Source organism: Macaca thibetana, chromosome X (genome assembly GCF_024542745.1).
Source record: "Macaca thibetana thibetana isolate TM-01 chromosome X, ASM2454274v1, whole genome shotgun sequence".
Classification (NCBI taxonomy): domain Eukaryota; kingdom Metazoa; phylum Chordata; class Mammalia; order Primates; family Cercopithecidae; genus Macaca; species Macaca thibetana.
Genome location: NC_065598.1, coordinates 41,346,952 through 41,369,636, shown reverse-complemented (window position 1 = coordinate 41,369,636; position 22,685 = coordinate 41,346,952). Strand labels below are relative to the sequence as shown.

Below are 22,685 nucleotides of genomic sequence, written 5' to 3'. Positions count from 1 at the left end.
TAACTGCAGTAAGAGAAAGATAGTTTTGACAGGTGTTGCAGAAATAGAATGGACAGGTTTTGGCAGCTGCATGTAGGAAGTAGAGGAGAAGTGGTAGATGGTGTGAAGATGACTCCAAGGGCTGTCTGGAAGATTAACAATTTTGGTAATCAGTAGGCCACACACATACAGCTACGTGGGTTCTGTTTTACTTTTCTTAATTAGTGTGCTTATTATTAAACATTTTGAGTGTGTCTAGTTCTTTCCCCAAATAATCCTACGGTCAACTTGAGGTTTTTTATGAAATACATGATTTCCCAAAAAACTGTAGATGAAAAACTGCAAGGTTAAAGTAGGCATAGAATTACACTATATATAGCAGTGTGGTTTACTAATAGATGTTCACATTGCTGCCTTCTTGGCGTCAAACTTGGTTTGATTAACATTAGTTAAATGTAGGAAAGAATGATTTCTACCAAAAATGGTGAAAGGAAAAGAAAACAAAACTTATTGTGCATGTGCACCATGGCAAGCACTTTCACATACTTTATTAATCATCCAGGCCTAACTACAACCCTGTATAGGAGTTGTTATCTTACCCTTTCTATTTTTCAAATGAGGAAACAGATGATCTAAGGTTATACAGCTACTAAGTGATGAAGACAGGAAAGACAGGCCTTTTGACTACAAGTCTATTGCCCTATCATAACTGCCTGCCAGCAGAATGTATTAGTGCTTAAAAGGATAGATGCCAGATCTGTGGAAGTAGGGTGACCAGTCGTCTTGGTTTGCCTGGGAATGAGGGCGGGTTCTCAGAACCCAGGGCTTTCAACCTGGATAGATCCTCAGTGCCACAACTGAGAAAGTTCCAGGCAAACCAGGACAGGTTGGTACCCTATCCAGAAAAGTCACTTATATGAAATAAACCATTATCTAGAATGACTTAAATAAGGTATTTACTGTATTTCTTTCCCATAATATTGTGTCATCAATGCTAAGTGACAAATGATTCCTAAGTGAAGAGGAGTTAAGGCCCTGCCTTCCTTCCATCTGTTTGTTTTCACTGGCTCTGAGCATCCTGCCTTGCTGCAGTTACACTCAACTGTGTGTGAATCAGATACTAGAAGCCTTTGCTTCTAAGTCAGTTTTATTTTATTTTTTATTTTTATTTATTTGTTTGTTTATTTTTAGACAGGGTCTCACTCTCTCTCCCAGGCTGCAGTGCAGTGGCATGATCTTAGCTCACTGCAACCTCCACCTCGCGGGCTCAGGTGATCCTCCCACCCCAGTCTCCTCATTAGCTGGGAATACAGGCACATGTCACCATACCCAGCTAATTTTTGTATTTTTTGTAGAAACAGCGTTTCGCCATGTTGCCCACGCAGGTCCCAAATTCCCAGGCTCAAGCGATTCACCTGCCTCAGCCTCCCAAACTGCTAGTACAATTACAGGCATGAGCTACCGCGCCTGGTCTCTAACTCAGTTTTTAAGGAAACTTATGCTTTGCCCATTCCAAATTTGATGAAATGGCAGAAGAGCTATTCAGGGAAAAATCAAGCAGGGCTGTCAGTATCTGTGATTTCAAAGTATTTATCAAAACAATTAACTAATTTTTCTTGGTCCTTTTACAAATAAGTGTCACATATTGGTAGGGTTTTTTATGATAAATTTGTTTTATACTATTTTTAGGAGACTTTGTTGATAAAAGGATTCTGTAGCTGGATGGGGAAACCCATATTATTAAAAGAAAAAAAAACCTCAGATAATCATTTCACTATGCTGTACAGAATTTTTACCTCAGTCATTCCTTTTTTACGTATTGAAACAGACCACAAATTGCTTTCTGGGAAAACTTTTGGCCCTGCTGTCAGTATTTCCTGGGCTGGCGCCATCCTGGAAGGAGATTTGGGGGAGAAGTGGGTGGTAAGGAAATCTATCCTGTCAGCATGTCCTTGTTGAGCTCCTCAGCTATCAGTTAATAAATATAGAAAGTAAATTATAGATAACACAATTATGAAAATATAAAGCACAGGTATGTGAAGAACATTTTTTTGCTTTGATATATTAGTTGAATTCCCATTTTATTTCAGTAACTTCTCTTTGCTTTTTAAATTTTATTGAAGAACATAGGCACAATAAAATGAACCCATCTAATTGTACACTTCAGTGAGTTTTGACAAATGTATGCATTCTGTCATCCCACAAAGTTCCTTCAGGCTCTAACATGTATGATTTTTAAGACTTTAATATTGAGAAGTAATTGAGTTATGAACTGATATTTCTCAATTTTCTTTTATAAAGTAAGGAATACCATGTTGAAATAGATGTCTGGTTTTTCTAATAGTAAAATGCCCTGATCTTCCCCTTTTTGGTTTACATTTGCCAAAATGAAAAGCAACACAGCAATTGCACCTTTTAGACAAATTTAGAGCAACGTATTTCTATTTTTGTCATATACAAATTTGTTACACTTATCAGAACTGAAAACTCTTTGGGAAATATATTACCAAAACCCCATTAATTTGTAAATGCTTAATGCAGTTAAGATTGATTTCTAATTAATAAACATTTGCCTATTTAAGAAAATTTTCACATTAGTCAAACATTGAATTAATGATGTGCTGCTTTCTTTCTTTATTCACCTGATTATGATATTTGGGGCCACAGGAATTTTTTTTCTATGAGCAAGAATTCAAAGAAATTAGAAGCTGCTTGAATTTCTCTTTGTGTGTGTGAAAAAAGACAACAAAATGTATAGAGCTAGTAGTGAAACATGTGAAAAAAAAATCAAAGAAATTATGAGTTTGCAGTTGACCCAGATTTCTATGGGAGCCTGTCTAGTCCTCTACTCTTCACTAGCTGAGGTCAACTTTCCTAAAGGTCAATGAGGAAGATAGCCTCATTAAAGCCAACCTGCCCTGTGTTGTTGCCAAAGGCAGCTGTGATCTTTATTCTTCAACTTGGTTATTAGATAAAGGTAGAACCCAGCAGCAGAAATTGACTTTGCTACTATAATCCTTCCAAGGTTCTGCTTGGATTCCTTTCTTAAAATATCATTTGGTCATTAATTTCAGTACACTAAGGAAAAATATGTTGAATCAATAATGACTTTCATTTACTTATTTTGTTATTAATATTTATTGAAATGAACACATTAATACTTGTCCTAGTTCTTTCTATGATTAGATTAGAATATTCTTTATTTTGATTTTGAGTCCAGGTCAGCTCTTAGCGAATTTTGTTTAACTGTTGAATTTCTAACACAATCTAGACATTGTTTGGAAATTAATGAGAATACTTATATATTTGTTAGGAAAAGAGCAGTATCTAGTTTCTGACTATCACTAGTTACAGTGCAGCTGAAATAAGCCAGTTCTGTAACAGTCTTGATAGCCTGTCATTCAAGTCAGTGTTACCATATTAGCACTATTGTGTGATTGGATCTTAGGATGTGTAAAAACTATGCTGACCCAGGAGGCACTGTGGTGTGATGTAAAGAGCAAAGGACTTTGGTTATTAGTCCTGCTTCCTCCACTTACTAGCTGTGTGATTTATATCATTGGGCCCTGTATCTCAGTTTCTACCTCTGTAAAATGGGGAGATACATGTGCATATATATGTATGTGTATATGTATATGTATGTCATGCAGGGTTATTACAATAACAATTAAGTGAGGACTTATAGAGGGACACTTTAAAGTCTCAAAGGTTGCGTTAGATTAACGATAGTGAAGAAATTCCAGATTTAGTTATTAAATGATGGATTTGGGTTATTAAAAGAAGCTATAGGATTTCCTTTTGTGAAAGTATTTATTAAAAACACATCTGTTTGAGTTTAGATTCTTTTTGGAATGACTGACATTATAAATATCTGTAAGAATTACAGAAGAACTCACAATCAGGAGAGGATAAGAATTAAAGCAAGTCAACTTATCTAGAGTGGCACCATTCCAATTTGGTAGACACTAGCCACATGTAGTTATTGAGCACTTAAAATGTGACCAGACCAAATTGAGATTTGCTGTAAGCGTAAAAATACATGCTAGATCTCAAAGACATAGTACAAAAAAAGAATGTAACTTATTTTATTAATTTTAGTATGATTATATATTGAAATAATACTTTGTATACATTGAATTTGATAAAATATGTTATTAAAATGGATTTTACCTGTTTCTTTTTACTTTTTTAATGTGGCTACTGGAAAATTTAAAATTATATACATGGCTTACATTATACTTCAGTCGGATGGTGCTGATCAAAATCTTTATTGAGCTGGGTGCAGTGACTCACACCTGTAATCCTAACACTTTGGAAGTCTAAGGCAGAAAGATTGATTGAGGCCAGGAATTCAAGATCAACCTGGGCAACATAGCAAGACTCTGTCTCTATAAACTATTTAAAAATCAGCTGGGCATGGTGGCACGTGCCTGTAGCCCAGCTGCTCAGGAGGCTGAGGTGGGAGCATCCCTTGAGCCCAGGAGTTCGAGGTTACAGTGAGCTGTGATCACGCCACTGCACTCCAGCCTGAGCAACAGAATGAGACCCTAGCTCCAAAAAAAAATCCTTACTGAATGCTCTTGAGCAAACAAAATCTTAAATTTAGGTCTTTTAAGTTCAGATAAAGATAGAATGAAAAATTCTCCTAGTTCTTCAAGAAAAGTAGTAGTAAAATAGTACTTTACAGGAAAATTATTTTTGAAACAGACCACTTGAACCAGCTTCCCTAACTTTCCCTTACTTGAGGACCAGCGATAGGCAGACTCTGGTGGAATACTTGCTTTACTATTGTTGAAGAGCCCAAACTTTTTAGGAAATTAATAGTAGTTCTAATGCCATATGGCAGGTTGATTTCATTTAAGTTTCTAATTTGAGTTAGAAAATTAAATATTGCTAATCTGTATTACTAGTTCCCCTTTTAAAGGGAAATAAATTGATAAAATAAATATAGGCACATAGTTAAATATAAGGACACTAAACACAGAAATAGATTAGTTTAAAATATTTTTAAGGCCGGGCGCGGTGGCTCAAGCCTGTAATCCCAGCACTTTGGGAGGCCGAGACGGGCGGATCACGAGGTCAGGAGATCGAGACCATCCTGGCTAACACGGTGAAACCCCGTCTCTACTAAAAAATACAAAAAAAAAAAAAAAAAAAAAAACTAGCCGGGCGAGGTGGCGGGCGCCTGTAGTCCCGGCTACTCGGGAGGCTGAGGCAGGAGAATGGCGGGAACCCGGGAGGCGGAGCTTGCAGTGAGCTGAGATCCGGCCACAGCACTCCAGCCTGGGTGACAGAGCGAGACTCCGTCTCAAAAAAAATAAAATAAAATAAAATAAAATATTTTTAAAATTTCCTGAGAAATTACAAAAAAGAAAGTACAACTTAGCCGTAAAAAGGAATGAAATAATGCCATTCACAGCAAGCTGGGTGGAGTTGGAGACCATTCTTCTTCTTTTTTTTTTTTTTTTTTTTAAATCTGAGACAGAGTCTCGCTCTGTTGCCCTGGCTGGAATGCAGTGGCGTGATCTCGGCTCACTGCAACCTTCGCCTCCCAGGTTCAAGCAATTCTCCTGTCTCAGCCTCCTGAGTAGCTGGGACTACAGATGCACGTCACTACACCCAGCTAATTTTTGTATTTTTAGTAGAGACGGGGTTTCACCATATTGGTCAGGCTGGTCTCGAACTCCTAACCTCAGGTGATCCACCCGCCTCGGCCTCCCAAAGTGCTGGGATTACAGGTGTGAACCACTGCACCCAGCTGGAGACCATTATTCTAAGTGAAGTAACTCAGGAATGGAAAACCAAACATTGTATATTCTCACTCGTATGTGAGAACTGAGCTACGGGGATGCAGAGGCATAAGAATGACACGATGGACTTTGGGGGAAGGGCGGGAGGGGAGGTGAGGGATAAAGGCTACACATTGGGTACAGTATACACTGCTTGGGTGACAGGTGCACCAGAATCTCAGAAATCACCACTAAAGAACTTTTCCATGCAACTAAACACCACCTGTTCCACAAAAACTATTGAAATAAAAAAATCTACTCATTAAAAAAAAAAAAGAAAGTACAAAGGAGAGTAAAGAGAGGTACCAGTTACTAGTCTGTAAACAAAACAATACTCCAAAATAGAGATGGTAACCCTGGGTCATGTCATTCACAGGTACATTCTGTGCTAACACCTGTAAGCAGTCAGATAATCACAACTTTAAATCATATTTTTATCACCTGCTTTCAAATTCCTTCCTACTTTGCCTCTAGAGTTGATTTGTAGGCAAATAGTGTTTTTAGTTTGCTATATCAGCGTAGACTTAATAGCACTTAATACGTACATCTTTAACTCACATTCATATTTAGAAACAAACATTTTGAGTTTGATATTTGTGGAATCTACAGTTGGAAAGGATATATAATATATTTGTGTTTTTAATTGTGCTTTCTATTTGAGCTATTTAATTTGTGCTTGAATTCAGGAAAACATGACCACAATTTTTCTAGATCATTGCCCTTATCATTTGAAATATATTTTTATGTTGTTAGTTTCATACTGTCCAATCAGTGTTCTGATTTTAGTTCTGAAATGTCAGATCCAGTGACATTTAAATTGCTTTGAAGGCTGGTCCCCCAGCAATTCTGCCTTTATTTTGAGAGTGGGTAGGTGATAAGAGACTAGACCAAGGACTTTTCGTTTACCAAATCAAAATGTGTGGCTCAAATGGAGGGGTCTAAAGAGCATCCATTTCTGCTTACAAACTTTCAGTATAACCAATGTATCACATAGCAAATGGTGAATGTGGAGATAAAAATATAATTTAGACTGGGCACGGTGGCTGACACCTGTAATCCCAGCACTTTGAGAGGCCGAGACGGTTGGATCACTTGGGGTCAGGACTTCAAGACCAGCCTGGCCAACACTGTAAAACCCCATCTCCAGGTGCTAACGTTGAACGAACTGATGGATAGGAACCACCAGTCCAAGAATCTGTTTAAAGTTCAGACTTATAATAGTGGCAAATAAAAAATCCTCATTTGTGATGGTTTGCTTCTGAAAGAAAAAAAAAAAGTCTCTACTAAAATGCAAAACATTAGCCAGGCATGGTGATGCACACCTGTAATCCCAGCTACTCAGGAGGCTGAGGCAGGAGAATCTCTTGAACCTGGGAGGTGGAGGCTACAGTGAGCCCTGATCACGCCACTGCACTCCAGCCTGGGCGACGGAGCGAGACTGTCTCAAAAAAGGAAAAATACAATTTAGTTACATGAAAGAGGCAAAATAGAAAATAAACTGGAAAGAAGAGAAAAGATCCGTTTTAATTGTGGCAAACGCCAATCTGTTTATTTCATGACTCCAGTGTCATAGGATAGAGTTAAAATCAGGCTTTTGATTAGAATAGAGAGAAATGGAAAAAGAAAAACTTAAGTTGAAAACAGAAGATATGAAAGGGTGAGTTCTAATAAAAATGGGAAACTAGAGATAAACATAAAAATGAGTATTAAAAATTTTAAGCTTTTCCTAGAAATAGAAGGCAGAACACTCTTGGAGAGGAAAAATCTGTGCAGGCATGTGATTGATGTTGTCTGGCTCAGCCTGGCCCTCCAGCACACTTGTTAAAAGCTTTCCTCATGGTTATGACTTCCCAGCACAAACCCCACAGCTGCTTCACATCCTCCCCTCCTGTGGGGCCTTCCTAACTACTTTTGGAGATGGAGGCATCTTTCCTATGCCTCTGATCTCTTCCTTTGCAGTAAACACTGAGCCCCCAGCCCTGCTGTGCTTGGCTCCACACATCCAGCTTCTCATTAGAATCTTAACACTGCCCTTTCAAACTGATTTGGTAGACTCTGCAGGTACTACATCACCTGTCACTGCCCCATTTCATTGACTCTAAGGGAGTCATTTGTAGAAGTTAGCAGTCAGCCTGCAGATGGTAGGACAAAGGCAGGACCAGCACCATATTTTCTGACTCCAGATCCTATAGGCTTTTCATCACTACCACTTACAAACACAGAGTGCTTCCTTTAAAAAAACAAACAAGTAAAACCTTCCCTTGACCCCATTATTTCTTTGCTACTGCCAGATTCTTCTAATATGATCGTGTTCAAACCCAGCATGGCATAATGGAAGGACTGCTGACTTTGGAATTGGGCAGGCCAGGGTTCATAAACCTACCCTTACGATAGCTGTGTGATCTTGAACACATTTCTAAGTCTCAGTTTCTCCATCCATAAAATACCTACCTCACAGGGTAGTTGGGACATCAAGTGACAGTGACTGTATTAAGTACTTAGCCCAATGAGAGGTGTGATCATTTTAATTGATTATTGCATAATTGTCTCCTGCATACTGACTTCAACCCTGACTCCTCCCCAAAAGTTGATCTTGCCCAGAATTCTCGTGACCTTTTCTGGCTGAATCTTATGGTCTTTTCTCAGCTTTCAGTCTTCTCCAGCTACTTACAGCTTAATTTCCTCTATTCTCTTGATTTTCTTAATATTATTATTTTCTTAATATTGATTCTTCCTTTCCTTGTGGCTTCTCTTTTGTCAAATTTTCTGACTTCTTTTTCTCATTCTACCCTTATGTAAGTCAATCTTCAAAGGTTCCATCTACGATCATTGCTCTGTGGACAAGACTAAGTTGAATTAATAAATCAGAAAGGAGATAATGTTATCTATTTTGCTTTGTGCAGTACATCCTTAGCCTTGGTTCTTCCTTACCTATCTCCCTTCTACTTTCTAATATAAAAATGTCACATTGGATTTTAGTCATCAGCAAACAGGTAAAGCCCCAGTGCTATTAGCACTGGATGGCTTTCATTATTCTATTCCATGTAGACATGGCAAGTGATTTCCATGCCCAAACTGTTTTAGATGATGATGATGATGATGATGATGATGATGATGATGATATTAACAACTTTGTTTTCCAAATAGTATTATAGAGCTTACACAGTAGTCTTACATACATTATTTGGATTTGTTCTTCAAAGTAACATTGTGGCCGGGCGCGGTGGCTCAAGCCTGTAATCCCAGCACTTTGGGAGGCCGAGACGGGCGGATCACAAGGTCAGGAGATCGAGACCATCCTGGCTAACCCGGTGAAACCCCGTCTCTACTAAAAAATACAAAAAACTAGCCGGGCGAGGTGGCGGGCGCCTGTAGTCCCAGCTACTGGGGAGGCTGAGGCAGGAGAATGGCGTGAACCCGGAAGGCGGAGCTTGCAGTGAGCTGAGATCCGGCCACTGCACTCCAGCCTGGGCGACAGAGCGAGACTCCGTCTCAAAAAAAAAAAAAAAAAAAAACAAAAAAAACAAAGTAACATTGTGAGGTAGGTAAAGTTTGGAATTATCCAACACTTTTTTTTTTTGAGACAGAGTTTCACTCTTGCTGCCCAGGCTGGAGTGCAGTGACACGATCTTGGCTCACTGCAACGTCTGCCTCCTCGGTTCAAGTGATTCTCCTGCCTCAACCTCCCAAGTAGCAGGGATTACAGGCACCCACCACCATGCCTGGCTAATATTTTGCATTTTTAGTAGAGATGGGATTTCACCATGTTGGCCAGGCTGGTCTCAAACTCCTGACCTGAAGTGATCTATCTGTCTCGGCCTCCCAAAGTGCTGGGATTACAGGTGCGAGCCACCACACCTGACCCCAGCACATTTTATAAATGATATTTTAAAAATTCTGACTTTGACTGTAGGAGTAGTGCCTTTTCTGTTTAAACCATACTATTTTTGTTCCCTATTCCATATAACTTCCCTGATAGGTCTATAAATGCTAGATTTTAGGCTAAAGAATAGACAACATGTTTTTATTTAGGGAAAACTAAGAAAAAGAGGTAAAAATCAAAACAGTAAATTGAGTTATTAGTTTATTAGCAGATCAAGGAAGAGTTACAAATTTGGAGGCTGAGATTTGATTAAAAGAGTTGGGGAAAGTATTTATTTGTGTATTTATTTTGCTTCGGGGGAAAGTATTTATATTAAGAAATGTATACTTTTTTATTAAGAGCTCACTCTATACTGCATATAGATTTAAGCTTGCAAAAAAATATGAAAAGCTATATTGTCAAAGACTTTAAAGGGTAAAAAGTTAAGCTAAGTTTAAATGGGGGATTTCATCTCTCTAGTTAGAGAAGTATCCATGTTACCATAGATCACATCCATTCATTCATCATTCACTCTAATTGTCTTTTGTTCCTACCTAATGAAGTATGCTGTATGTTTATTTTACAGATCTAAAGCGGGAAGCCAGTATCTGTCATATGCTGAAACATCCACACATTGTAGAGTTATTGGAGACATATAGCTCAGATGGAATGCTTTACATGGTTTTCGAATTGTGAGTGTGTATTTTAATTCTTAAAGGGTAAAACTTTAAGCAATGTTGGTGTTGGATAATACTAACACTTTTCTCTTGAAGTTTAACAGTAGTTGTGAACTTCTCTGTTCAGAAAGACCTAAAGTCACAAGACAAAAGGATTATGTCATCATAAGGTTTACAGTGGCAAAGGAAGCAAAAGCTGGGCATATTCAGTTACTCTCATGCTTTCAGCATGCTTCAGAGAAGAGACTCCAAAAGGAAATCGAGTTCAGAGGGATAGGACCGCAAAATATAAACTTCTGACCAGTAGAAGTCTTAGTGAAGAAGAGTAGGATGAAAGTGGAGGCATCCATGTAGCAAGACTCTTGGCAACTAAAAACAAGTAATGACAGACTTAGTTTCCTCTTTTGATATAATCACCGTATGGCATATAAGGGCAATTTTATAGATCACAGTGTATCTTGATTTCAGTAAGTCACTTGATATGTTTGTCACAGACTTTTTGTTGGTAAGATAGAGAATTGTGAGCTAAGGATAGTACAAGTGGATCATCCAGCTCTGGTCGGATGATTGTGTCCAAGGAGATTGTATAACGCTTTATAGGACAGCATCCTGCAGGGTTTTATCTTTGATCCCACTCTGTTCCAAATTGTAATCAGGCCGGGAGTGGTGACTCATGCCTGTAATCTCAGTGCTTTGAGAGTCTGAAGCAGGGAGGATTGCTTGAGGCCAGGAGTTCGAGACCAGCCTGGGAAACATACCAAAATCTCTCTATTTTTTTCTTTTAAAAAAAAAAAAAAGTTGTGATCAGTGACTTTGATTAGGAAAAAAAAAACGGAAGATACTAAATATTCAAAAGATACCAAGGTCAGAGGGTATATTCATTACCTATTGCTTCATAACAAATGCCCCAAAACATAATGGCTTAAAACAACATACATTTATTATCTCAGTCTCTGTGCATCAGGAATGTGTGTTCCAACTTAGCAGGGTCCTCTGGCTCTGGGTCTCTCACAAGGTGATAATAAAGCTGTTGGCCAGAGCTGAAGTCATTTTGACACTCCACTACAATGTGGATCTGCTTCCAAGCTCACTCACATGATTATTGGCAGTCTTGCCTTCCTCACAGGCTACTGGACTGAGGGCCACAATTCCGTAAGAGCTGTTGGCCCAAGCCTCCCTTGGTTCCTTATCCGTTGGGCCTCTCTATAGAGCAGCTTACAGCACGGCAGCTGGCTTCATCAGAGCAAGCAAGAGGATAAGTGAGAGTATGAGCAAGACAGAAGTCACAGTCTCGTAACCTAATCTCCAGAATTACACACCATCACTTCTGCAGTTAGAAATGAGTCACTAAATCCAGCCCATACACAAGGGGGATGGGATTATACCAGGGCCTGAATATCAGGAGGCGAGGATCACTGGGAGGCATTTCACAAGTTGCTCCCTACAAAGGACTAGCTAACGCATTGACTGTCTACATCAAAATTCAAAAATATTTTTACAAGTTTGTAGCAAAGGAGCTGAAACAAAGAAGGTGAAATTTAAGACCAGTTAATGTTAACTCCTTCATTCAAACATGAATAAGTGCAAGATCAGTGTGAATTTAGTTGTGATTATGTGAAAAAAGATGTAAACATTTTAGTTGTTTGCAACAGCTTAAAAAGCCCTGAATGGAAGGTTAGGCTACATTAATTAGGAATATATAGTATTCAGAACAAAGCCATACTCCCCCGATTCACCCTGGACCATTCATAGTAAGCAGGACACTGGAATGTCTGCAGAATAGGATAACCAGAATGGAAAGGAGCCTGGAAATTGTGTCATAGAGACACAGCCTTCAAAATCTTTTCTGGCAAACCTGCTAAAAGAATTTTGAGGCCAAGCGTGATGGCTCATGCCTATAATCCCAGCACCTTGGGAGGGCAAGGCAGGTGGATTGCTTGAGCTCAGGAGTTCAAGACCAGCCTGGGCAACATGGCCAAACCCTGTCTCTACAAAAAATACAAAAACTAGGTGGGTGTGGTGGCACACACCTGTAGTCCCAGTTACTTGGGAGACTGAGGTTGGAGAATCACCTGAGCCTGGGAAGTCAAGGCTTTAGTGAGCCATGATTGCACCACTGTACTCTAGTCTGGGCAATAGAACAAGACCCTGCCTCAAAACAACAACAACAACAACAAAAAAGAATTTTGAAAAACGTATGTACCCCTTCACGTATTTTTTAGGTTGATATATAAAAACTTTCGTTGTGAGAATATAATTCTCAGTATCTTGAATATTCTTTTAAATATGTTTTGTTTGTTTTTTTTAAACAGAGTCTCACTCTGTCACCCAGGCTGGAGTGCAGTGGCGCAATCTAAGCTCACTGCAACCTCCACCTCCTGGGTTCAAGTGATTCTCCTGCCTCAGCCTCCTGAATAGCTGGGACTACAGGCATGCGCCACCATGCCCAGCTAATTTTTGTATTATTTAGTAGAGATGGGGTTTCACCAAGTTGGCCAGGCTGGTCTCAAACTCCTGACCTCGTGATCTGCCATACTTGGCCTCCCAAAGTGCTGGGATTACAGGCGGGAGCCACTGCGCCCAGCCTTAAATATATTTTCTACACAACTGTAGAATTGCCTGTTTATCTCATTCACTATATGGAAAATGTCTGCTATGTGACCTACATGACAGTGCTAGTCCTTATTGTCAAATCAGTCAGCCAAATCAGACTCATTTTCTGTCAGGGAAAAAAAAATCTGACTTCATTTTTCAAATAAAATTAAAGTGTTAAATGAACATCCCTGTGACACTCATCTTAGTATTGATTATGAATTCTAAAACAGCTCACCATGAATATATTGTCTGGTTCGAGTAAGGTGGCACCTCCCTTTTTTTCTCAAACTCTCTTTGTTTTGCTTTCAAGGGTCTCTCCCTCCCTCAGGGGCTGTGCATTTCCCAGCCATCTCTTTGAAGTTAGGCTTTTTGGGATGGAGGAGTAGTTTGCCTTTTGGATGGGTAACTGGAGATGTGGAGATGGGTGATTGTAGATGTGGAGGTGTAAAAGAAAAACAAGCAGACCACAGACTTGTTTACAGACAGACGAAATTATGAAAAATGAAGATATGGAAATTGATTGCCTTAAAAATATCCTACTTCATGTGGCTCCTGGAAGGACTTTGGGTATTCCCAGAGATACCCAAATCCCAGGTTGAAGACCACTGGCGTGGAAGAGCTTTTGAAAAGACTGGGAGGCTTTAGTTATCCACGAATGTATTCATTTTATTATTCTGCTAGAAGAGTCCCCAAAGCAGAAGCCCATAGATAGAACATAATCAATGTCCACAGTTATTTGAAAGATTGTCATATATAAAACTATATGCTTATTCAAGTGTAGCATCAGAGGCAGTAACTAGAATCAACAAGTGGCGGACGTCACCTCTAACTAAAGAAGACCTTTTTGATGATTAGACTTACTCCATGAATGAAGCAGGCTGTCTCACAGACTATGCAGTTTCTCACTAGAAGCACTCAAGTTGAAGCTGGATCCTTCCAAGGGGACTGAAGATAAGGTTTTAATTTTGGACTAGAGCTGGCTTCTAACATCCCTTCTAATTTTAAGATATAATTCTTTTTTTTTTTTTTTTTTTTTGAGACAGAGTCTTGCTCTGTTGTCCAGGCTAGCGTGCAGTGGCACAATCTTGGCTCACTGCAACCTCCGTCTCCCAGCTTCACGCGATTCTCCTCCCTCAGGCACACATCACCATACCTGGCTAATTTTTGTATTTTTAGTAGAGACAGGGTTTCACCATGTTGGCCAGGCTGGTCTCGAACTCCTGACCTTAGGTGATCGGCTTGCCTCGGCCTCCCAAAGTGCTGGGATTACAGGTGTGAGCCACTGTGCCTGGCCAAGATATTATAATTCTTTTAAAATTACTTTTCTGGTTTAATTTTATTCTTTATTCAAGAAATCTATTTCTGTCTATATGTATATTTTCTGAGAAAACTAAAAGCAAGTTGGGTTTGTTTTTTGTTGTTGTTTTTGTTTTTAACCGTCTCACTCTGTCGCCCAGGCTGGAGTGCAGTGGTGCCATCTCGGCTCACTTCAGCCTCCACCTCCCAAGTTCAAGCGATTCTTTGCCTCAGCTTCCCATGTAGCTGGGTCTACAGGCGCATGCCACCACGCCTGGCTAATTTTTGTATTTTTTGAAGAGACAGGGTTTCATCATGTTGTCCAGGCTGGTCTCACACCCCTGGCCTCAGGTGATCCACCCTCCTCAGCCTCCCAAAGTTCTGGGATTACAGGTGTGAGCCACCACGCCCAGCCTCCTAAAAAGCAAGTTTTATATACTATATAAAGTAATGATCACAGAAAGCAAATTTTAAAAATTCACCTAAATTTCACCATGTATGCTAATTGTATCAAAGGGGACTTAGTGACAATGTAGTAGAAAAAGGATCTTTGGTTTCATAAAACCTGGGTTAGCATCCCAGCTCTGTCAGTTTTACTAATTATGTGAGGTTGGCCAAGTCTTGTAAGTTCCCTGAGCCTCAGTTTGCCTGCCTTCAGAATCTTCCTAAGATTATGAGAACTAGATGAGAAACTGTATGTGACTTCCCTTTGTAAATGGTGAAGTGCTTTATAACTGTAAAGTATTATTTCCAGTGGCTTTAACAGGATAGTTTTAGTCCCTCATTGTTGAAGTAGTCTGTATGGGATTTTATGTGACTAATTTTGTATGACTTAGTTGTGATGGAAATAATTAATGGTTGGCTGTATATCGAGATGAGACCTGCTTAAATTGAATATTTTCCAGTGACCTGATCCTGGTGTTAACCCAAATCACTAGAACATGGCCTTATGTTTTCTTTTCTTTTCTTTTCTTTTTTTTATTTTTTAACAGTGTAATTGTGGAAAATTTCAAATGAAAAGAGAGAATAGTATAATAAACCCCAGCATACTGGTCACCAAGCTTCAATAGTTATCAAAACGTTTTTCCTTTCCTATTCTGTTCTTCCTGATGTCTTTTTCTCCCATGGAGATTTCTAAAGCACTATCATTTCACCTATAAATACTCTCGTTTGTATTTCTAACAGATAATGATTTTTTAAATGACCATATTATTACTATACCTAACAAAATCAACAATAATTCCATAATATCACGTCATGATCAGTTGATACTCAATTTTCCCTGATTGAACATGAATTTTAACTGACAGATTTCTAAATTTAGAATTGTTTTATTAGCTCTAGGGACCTGGACGTAGATTATAAATTCAGTTAAAATAACTTAGTTATTTCTCAAAAGGCCCAGAAACAAAATAGAAATAGAAAATTGTTCTTTTGTATCATTGTTTTGTAAATTCACCTCAACAATTGACCTTACCTAGTTTTTTGCATCCTCCTTATCTCCTGGGTTTCAAACAAACCAAAAATATCAATTACTGTAAGATTTAAAGTCATGTGGATCAAAAAGCAAAGCCAATGCACTTGTGTATAGTTCCACCTACTGGCTAGGTGAGAGATTGCTTCTATAGCTTCAGTGTAGACTAAGCTACTCCAATTACTTCCATGTTTCTGGCAATAGATGTAATTGCCCCTGGTATTTAGGGGCTCATTGCTCAGGTTATGGGTTATCTGGATCCTTTTTACAGTTTTTGTAACATGACACCCATACAGTGTAGACAATGAAAGTCAAAAAATAAAATAAAATTAGGTCAGTTAGTTTTGTTGTTTGTTGGCTACTTAGAAACAGCATTTATCATTTTGGTGGAGAAAAGGCTAGACAAAACAATATATTTGGATTATCAGTGAGTTTCTTAATGTGGTGTCCATATCTGTCTTTGCCACAGACTACGTATAACCAACACTCCTTTTTTTCTTCCTAAACTGAAGTCACGAAATTATATGGCCCAAGAATGTTGTTTATCATGTTAGAAAATGTCTAGTTGATGGCTGGGCTCAGTAGCTTACGCCTATAATCCCAGCAGTTTGAGAGGCCGAGGCAGGAGGATCTCTTGAGCTCAGGGATTTGAGACCAGCCTGGGCAATATAGTGAGACCTCGTCTTTACAAAAAAATTTTAAAAATTAGCCAAGCATGGTGGCACACACCTGTAGTCCCAGCTACTTGGGAGGCTGAGGTGGAAGAATTACTTGAGCCAGGGAGGCAGAAGCTGCAGTGAACCAAAATCATGCCAGTATATTCCAGTGTGGGCAATAAAGTGAGACCCTGTCTCAAAAATAATAAGCCAGACTTGGTGGCTTGCACCTGTAATTCCAGCACTTTGGGAGGCTGAGGCGGGCAGATCACTTGAGGTCAGGAGCTTGAGACCAGCCACCCCGTCTCTACTAAAAATACAAAAATTAGCCAGGTGTGGTGGCACACACCTGTAATCCCAGCTACTTGGAAGACTGAGGCAGGAGAATCGCTTGAACCCAGAAGACAGAGGTTGCAGTGAGCCAACATAATGCCACTGCACTCCAGCCTGGGTGACAGAGCAAGACTCTGTCTCTAAAAATAATAATAATAATAGTTCATATCTACTTAATCACAAATGGTTTATAAGTTTAAAGCATGCTTAAGTACAGAGACTCACAAAACCAGAATTTTAGATATGGAAAAGATTAGATTAGTAAATTTCAAATTTTAGGTTAGAAAATCCGGTATAAAACTTGTTAAACAAACAGGTACCCAGGTCCCACCCCTAGACATTCACTTTTGCAGATATGAGTTCTGATGGGGCAGGTCAAGAGATGATTGACCTTTAAAATAGGGGAATACAAGGTAAAGGCTATATCGTCATTGTCCCAACACACACAGTAGTTTTGTAGGCATTTGCATATGTTTGCACATCCATTACTTCGGGATTACACTTAAATTTGAACCTGTCTGTAGCAATTTGCTGAAATGTATTTTAAATACAGATTCAGTTTTGAAGACAGGCTGAGTTGGGTTATCCCCACAAATTAAATATTTATTTCTAAGAAACACATTTGGGCTTGTCTTTAGTAGTGTCTAGTACTTGAGTTAAGCTGTAAATCCTAAATTGGCTGGCCAAGGAATTTTAATTACCTTATTACAGAGTGATTACATATACCACAGGGAGACTTTTACAGTAATTAAATATGGATTTAAAACACATCTGACATGAAAACAATAGTTTGTATCTTTTAAAATAATATTAGCAGTTTGTTTTTGTAGCTCACAAAGGCGATAAACTGAAAGCTCTTTTTAAATTTAATTTTATTTTATTTTGTTTTATTTTTGGTCTGGTATTTATGCCTAGGGAAAGGAGCGTTTGTGAAATTTATTTATACTGATAGAGTGGAACTGATTACTACTTACCAGCAAACTTGCTGCTTAAGGGAAAATATGTTTGTCTCATACCAAGCAATAAATATCTGTACTGTAACATTTTAATCTATTTGAAGATTTGTACATATTTTCGTAGCTAGTCTTATATAATAATCTATTTTGATTTTTCTTTTTATGTGTAATGATATAAATTGCTATTTGTTCTTTCAGCAAAGTAAACATTTCTTTTGACTCACAGTATCAAAATGTTTAGTTGATTTTAGTTTTACAAACTATGTGTCAGGGATCCCCAAGACTACTCCCAGGCTTGATGATTCACTAAGAAAACTCAGAGGACTCAGCATATAGTCATATTCACAGCTATGGTTTATTATAGCTAAAGGATATAAAGAGAAATCAGCAAAAGGAAAAGATACATTAGTTGAAGTCCAGGGGAAACCAGGCACAAGCTTTCAAGGGTCCTCTCCCAGCAATGAGTTGTGACAACACGTGTGAAATGGTGCCAACCAGGGAAGCTTATTAGAGACTCAGTGCCCTGGGTTTTTATTGGGGGCTGGTCACATAGGCATCTTCCACTTGGCACTTAACCAAATTCCAGACTCCCAGAAAGAAAGCAGGTGTTCAGCATAAATCATATTGTTAGCACAAACAATTTAGACACAGTGAGTCACTCTTTTCAGTTAGGAATGTAGAGGACCCTCCTGAAATCCAGTTCCCAGATACGCCTCTCAAGGGCCAACCTTAGTAGACCTTTCAAGCCTTTCACGAGATAGTAGTTTAGGCCTGCTATGTTAACTCTTCTGCACAAACTAAAATAGAGATAAATAGAAGAAGCGTTTTAAAAGAGTTGATATAAACTCCTGGATCTGCAAACAAAATATAATTGCCTGTAAAGATAATGACAGGGTTTGGCATTTTGGGTTTTTTTTTTTTTCGTTTTAACTGTAAATACAGTATCATTTTTACATCTGTTAAAAAATTTTAGGCGGTCAAATATTTGTATAAAACAAATCCTGGATTGGGATGTTACAGTGTAGAACAGATTTTAAGCTTTGAATGTTATATTAGAAGATAGACTGTATTCAGATGCTACTGTCTTAGAAATACATTTGAAATTGTCACTCTGATAACTTTTCGTCTATGAAAACTAATCTTCCAGCCACTAAAATAATTTTGAATAAATTTGGGTACATATAAAATATGAAGAAAATTCAGTTAATTTTCTGTTATTTAGAAGAAGTATAGTTTGTTCATTTAAAAATAAAAATATTGGCTGGGCATGGTGGCTCACGCCTGTCATCCCAGCACTTTGGGAGGCCAGGGTGGGCGGATCACTTGAGGTCAGAAGTTCGAGACCAGCCTGGTCAACATGGTGAAACCCCATCTCTACTAAAAATATAAAAATTAGCGGGCACCTGTAATCCCAGCTACTCGGGAGGCTGAGGCAGGAGAATCACTTGAACCTGGGAGGCGGAGGTTGCAGTGAGCCGAGATCACACCCCTGCACTCCAGCCTGGTTGATAGAATGAGACTCAGTCTCAAAAAAAAAAAAAAAAAAAAAATTCTTAGTGTACAACCTTTGCCATATACATAACTTGTAAAAATTTAGAAATTACAGAAAATTTTGACAAAAAGTAAATAATGTCATAATTTTGTTATAAAAATTGTGACAAAAATAAATGTCATTCACAAACATTTTGGACCATTTCCTTTTATTGGAAGCATTTTGCTATACCATTAAATATTTTTTGGATACAGTATTTTAATGACTTCATTAAGACATCTAAATGTGTGTATGTGCCATGTTTAATTTAATAATTTCCCTATAGTTGAACATTAACATTGTTTTTCCCTATTAAAAATAATGTTATAATTAATATCTTGTACATAATTACTTGTTCATGCCCCTTGATTGCTTTGTTTCCTCAGAATACATTTCTGAAAGTAGAATAACTGGGTAAAAGAGTATATGAATATATACAAATACATACATCATACTTAGATTTAACCTTTTTCTCAATACAATGCATCACATTTTGAAAAATACATTCACATAAATATACAACTTAAAGAATTATTGTAGAAGTGAACAACCATGTAACTACAACCCAAGTCAAGAGATTTTAAAACTGCCAGTACCTCAACAGCCCCTGAATTCCCCTTTCTCATCATAATCCCCTTCTTCTCTCAGAAATAACTAATCTGTACTTCACTTCTGTGCTTTTATGTCCCTAGCATCAAAATAGGAATTCTCAAATAATAAAGTTCAGTGTTGTCTGCTAAAATCTTTTTTTTTTTGAGACGGTATCTTGCTGTGTCATCTAGGCTGGAGTGCAATGCTATATCAGCTCACTGCAACCTCCACCCCCTGGGTTCAAGCAATTCTCGTGCCTCAGCCTCCCGACTAGCTGGGACTACAGGCACGCACCACCACGCCCGGCTGATTTTTGTATTTTTAGTAGAGACAGGGTTTCACCATGTTGGCTAGGCTGGTCTCAAACTCCTGACCTCAAGTGATCCACCTGCCTCGGCCTCCCAAAGTGCTGGGATTACAGGCATGAGCCACCACACCCAGCCTAAAATCTTTATTTGAATGGAATCCTACAGTATATACTCTATTTTTGGTCTCTGAGATTCATCTGGTTGCTTTGTGCAGCTGTTCCTTTATTTTATTGCTATGTAGTATTGCAGTGAACAAACTTGCACTATTTATTCATTTTAATGTTAATGAGTATTTGGGTGATTCCCAGATTTGACTGTTTTGTAGAGCAGATCCTTCCACGTTGTTCTTCTTCAGCCATGTTTTAAGGGATGTACTTGTCTGCATTTCTCATATACATTTTAGAATGAGGTTGTCAATTTCCACCAAAACAAAAAAACTATTGAGATTTTTGTCTTGAATTACTGTATCAAATCTTGATAGCAATTTGAGAATAATTGACATGTTTACAGTGTTGAATCATCCAATTCATGAGCATAGTGTCTGTCTTCCCATTTATTTAGCTCTTTGAGTTATCACAATAAAGTTTTATATTTTCCTCTGTAGAGGTTGTGTACATGTGTATTAGATTTATGTGTTGTCAGATTTATTCTTAGATATTTTGTTTTTAGGGTAAGTCGGTTTCTCTAACTCTCCCTTCTCTTTCCCTTTCCTTGTACTAACTTTGTATTTGTGTTCCTTTCTATTCATCAGGCTTAATTAATTCCAACAATTAATCTGTAGAATCATTTGGATTTTCTCCATACATAATCATATCATCTGTGTATAAAGAGGATTTTGTTTGCCCTTTACAATTTTTTTACCTCTTTTCTTGCCTTTATTACAATGGATAAAACATTCAGGGCAATGGTGATGGCAGTTATCTTTGCTTATGTCTGATCTTAGAGTTTGCTAAGCATGAATGGATCATGAATTTTATCAAATGCTTTTTTTCTGCATATGCAGTCATGCATCCTATAATGATATTTCAGTCAACAACAGACCGCATATACATGGGTGCTCTGTAAGAGTATAATGGAGCCGAAAAATTCCTATCGACTAGTGATATCATAGCTGTCATAACATTATAGCTCAGCACATCACTCACATATTTGTGGTGATGCTGCTGTGAACAAACCTGTGCTAGCAGTCATATAAATGTATAACACATACAATTATATACAGCACACAATACTTGATAATGATAATAAACAACTATGTTATTAGTTTATGTATTTACTATACTTTTATTGTTAGTTTAGAGTATGCTGCTACTTTTTTTTTTTTTTTAAGTTAACTGTAAAACATCCTCAGGCAGGTCCTTCAGGAGGCATTCCAAAAGAAGGCATTGTCATTATAAGAGATGATAGCTTCATATGTGTTATTGTCCCTGAAGACCTTCCAGTGGGACAAGATGTGGAAGTGCAAGACAGTGATATTGATGATCTTGACCCTGTGTAGGCCTAGGCTAATGTGTGTGCTTTTGTTTTTTAACAAAAAAGTATAAAAAATAAAATAAAAAATTTCAAAAATAGAAAAAGCTTATAGAATAAGGATATAAAGAAAGAAAATACTTTTGTACAGCTGTACAATGTGTTTTAAGCTAAGTGTTATTACAAGAGTCAAAAAGGTTTTAAAATTTTTAAAGTTTATTATATAAAAAATTTATAGTAAGCTAAGATTTATTATTGAAGAAAGAAAAATACTTTTATATAAATTTAGTGTAGCCTAAGTGTACAGTGTATAGAAAGTCTACAATAGTGGAAAGTAATGTCCTGGGTCTTCTCATTCATTCACCACTTACTGACTCACACAGCGCAACTTCCCGTGAATGCAAAATCCATTCATGGTAAGTGCCGTATACCAGTGTACCATTTTTTATATTTTATGCTATATTTTGATTGTACCCTTTCTATGTTTAGATACCCAATGCTGTAGATGCCTACAGCATTCAGTACAGTCACATGCTATGTAGGTTTGTAGCCTAGGAACCATAGGCTACACCATGTAGCCTAGGTGTGTAGTTGGATATCCTGTCCAGGTTTGTGTAAGTACACTCTATGATGGTTGTACAGGAACAAAATCCCCTAACTATGCATTTACCAGACTATATCCCCATTGTTAGCAACACATGACTATACTGAAATAATTGTATAATACCGTCCTTCAATCTATTGCTGTAATGAGTTGCATTGATTCTTGGGTTAACCAAACCTGGTCATGATTTATAATCTTCATAATCCTTTTTACATATTGTTGGGTTTGGTTTAGGCTTTCTATGTCTCTGTTTTTTAATTTATTTTTACTTTTTTTTTCTTTTTTTTTGAGACAGGGTCTCATTCTGTCACCCAGGCCCTAGGGCAGTGACACCATCACAGCTCACTGCAACCTCAACCTCCTGGGCTTAGTTATTCCTCCTACCTCAGCCCCTTACTAAGTAGCTGGAACCACAGGCGTGCCACCATGCCTGGATAATTTTGTAGAGATGAGGTTTTGCCATGTTGCCCAGGCTGGTCTCAGACTACTGGGCTCAAGTGAACTGTCCGCCCAGCTTCTCAAAGTACCGGGATTATAGGTGTGAACCACTGTGCCTTCCTGGTT

The 22,685-nt window shown here is 38.1% G+C and overlaps 1 protein-coding gene across 10 annotated transcripts in view; it reads left to right on the top strand.

Annotated features, from left to right (window-relative positions):
* Positions 1-22,685, top strand: part of CASK (calcium/calmodulin dependent serine protein kinase) — a 405,070-nt gene that overhangs the window by 125,617 nt on the left and 256,768 nt on the right. For all 10 annotated transcript variants that reach the window (XM_050776177.1, XM_050776176.1, XM_050776182.1 and 7 more), the window contains exon 3: positions 10,217-10,322. In XM_050776177.1, the coding sequence (XP_050632134.1) occupies positions 10,217-10,322 (106 nt within the window). The remainder of the gene's footprint in view (positions 1-10,216; positions 10,323-22,685) is intronic.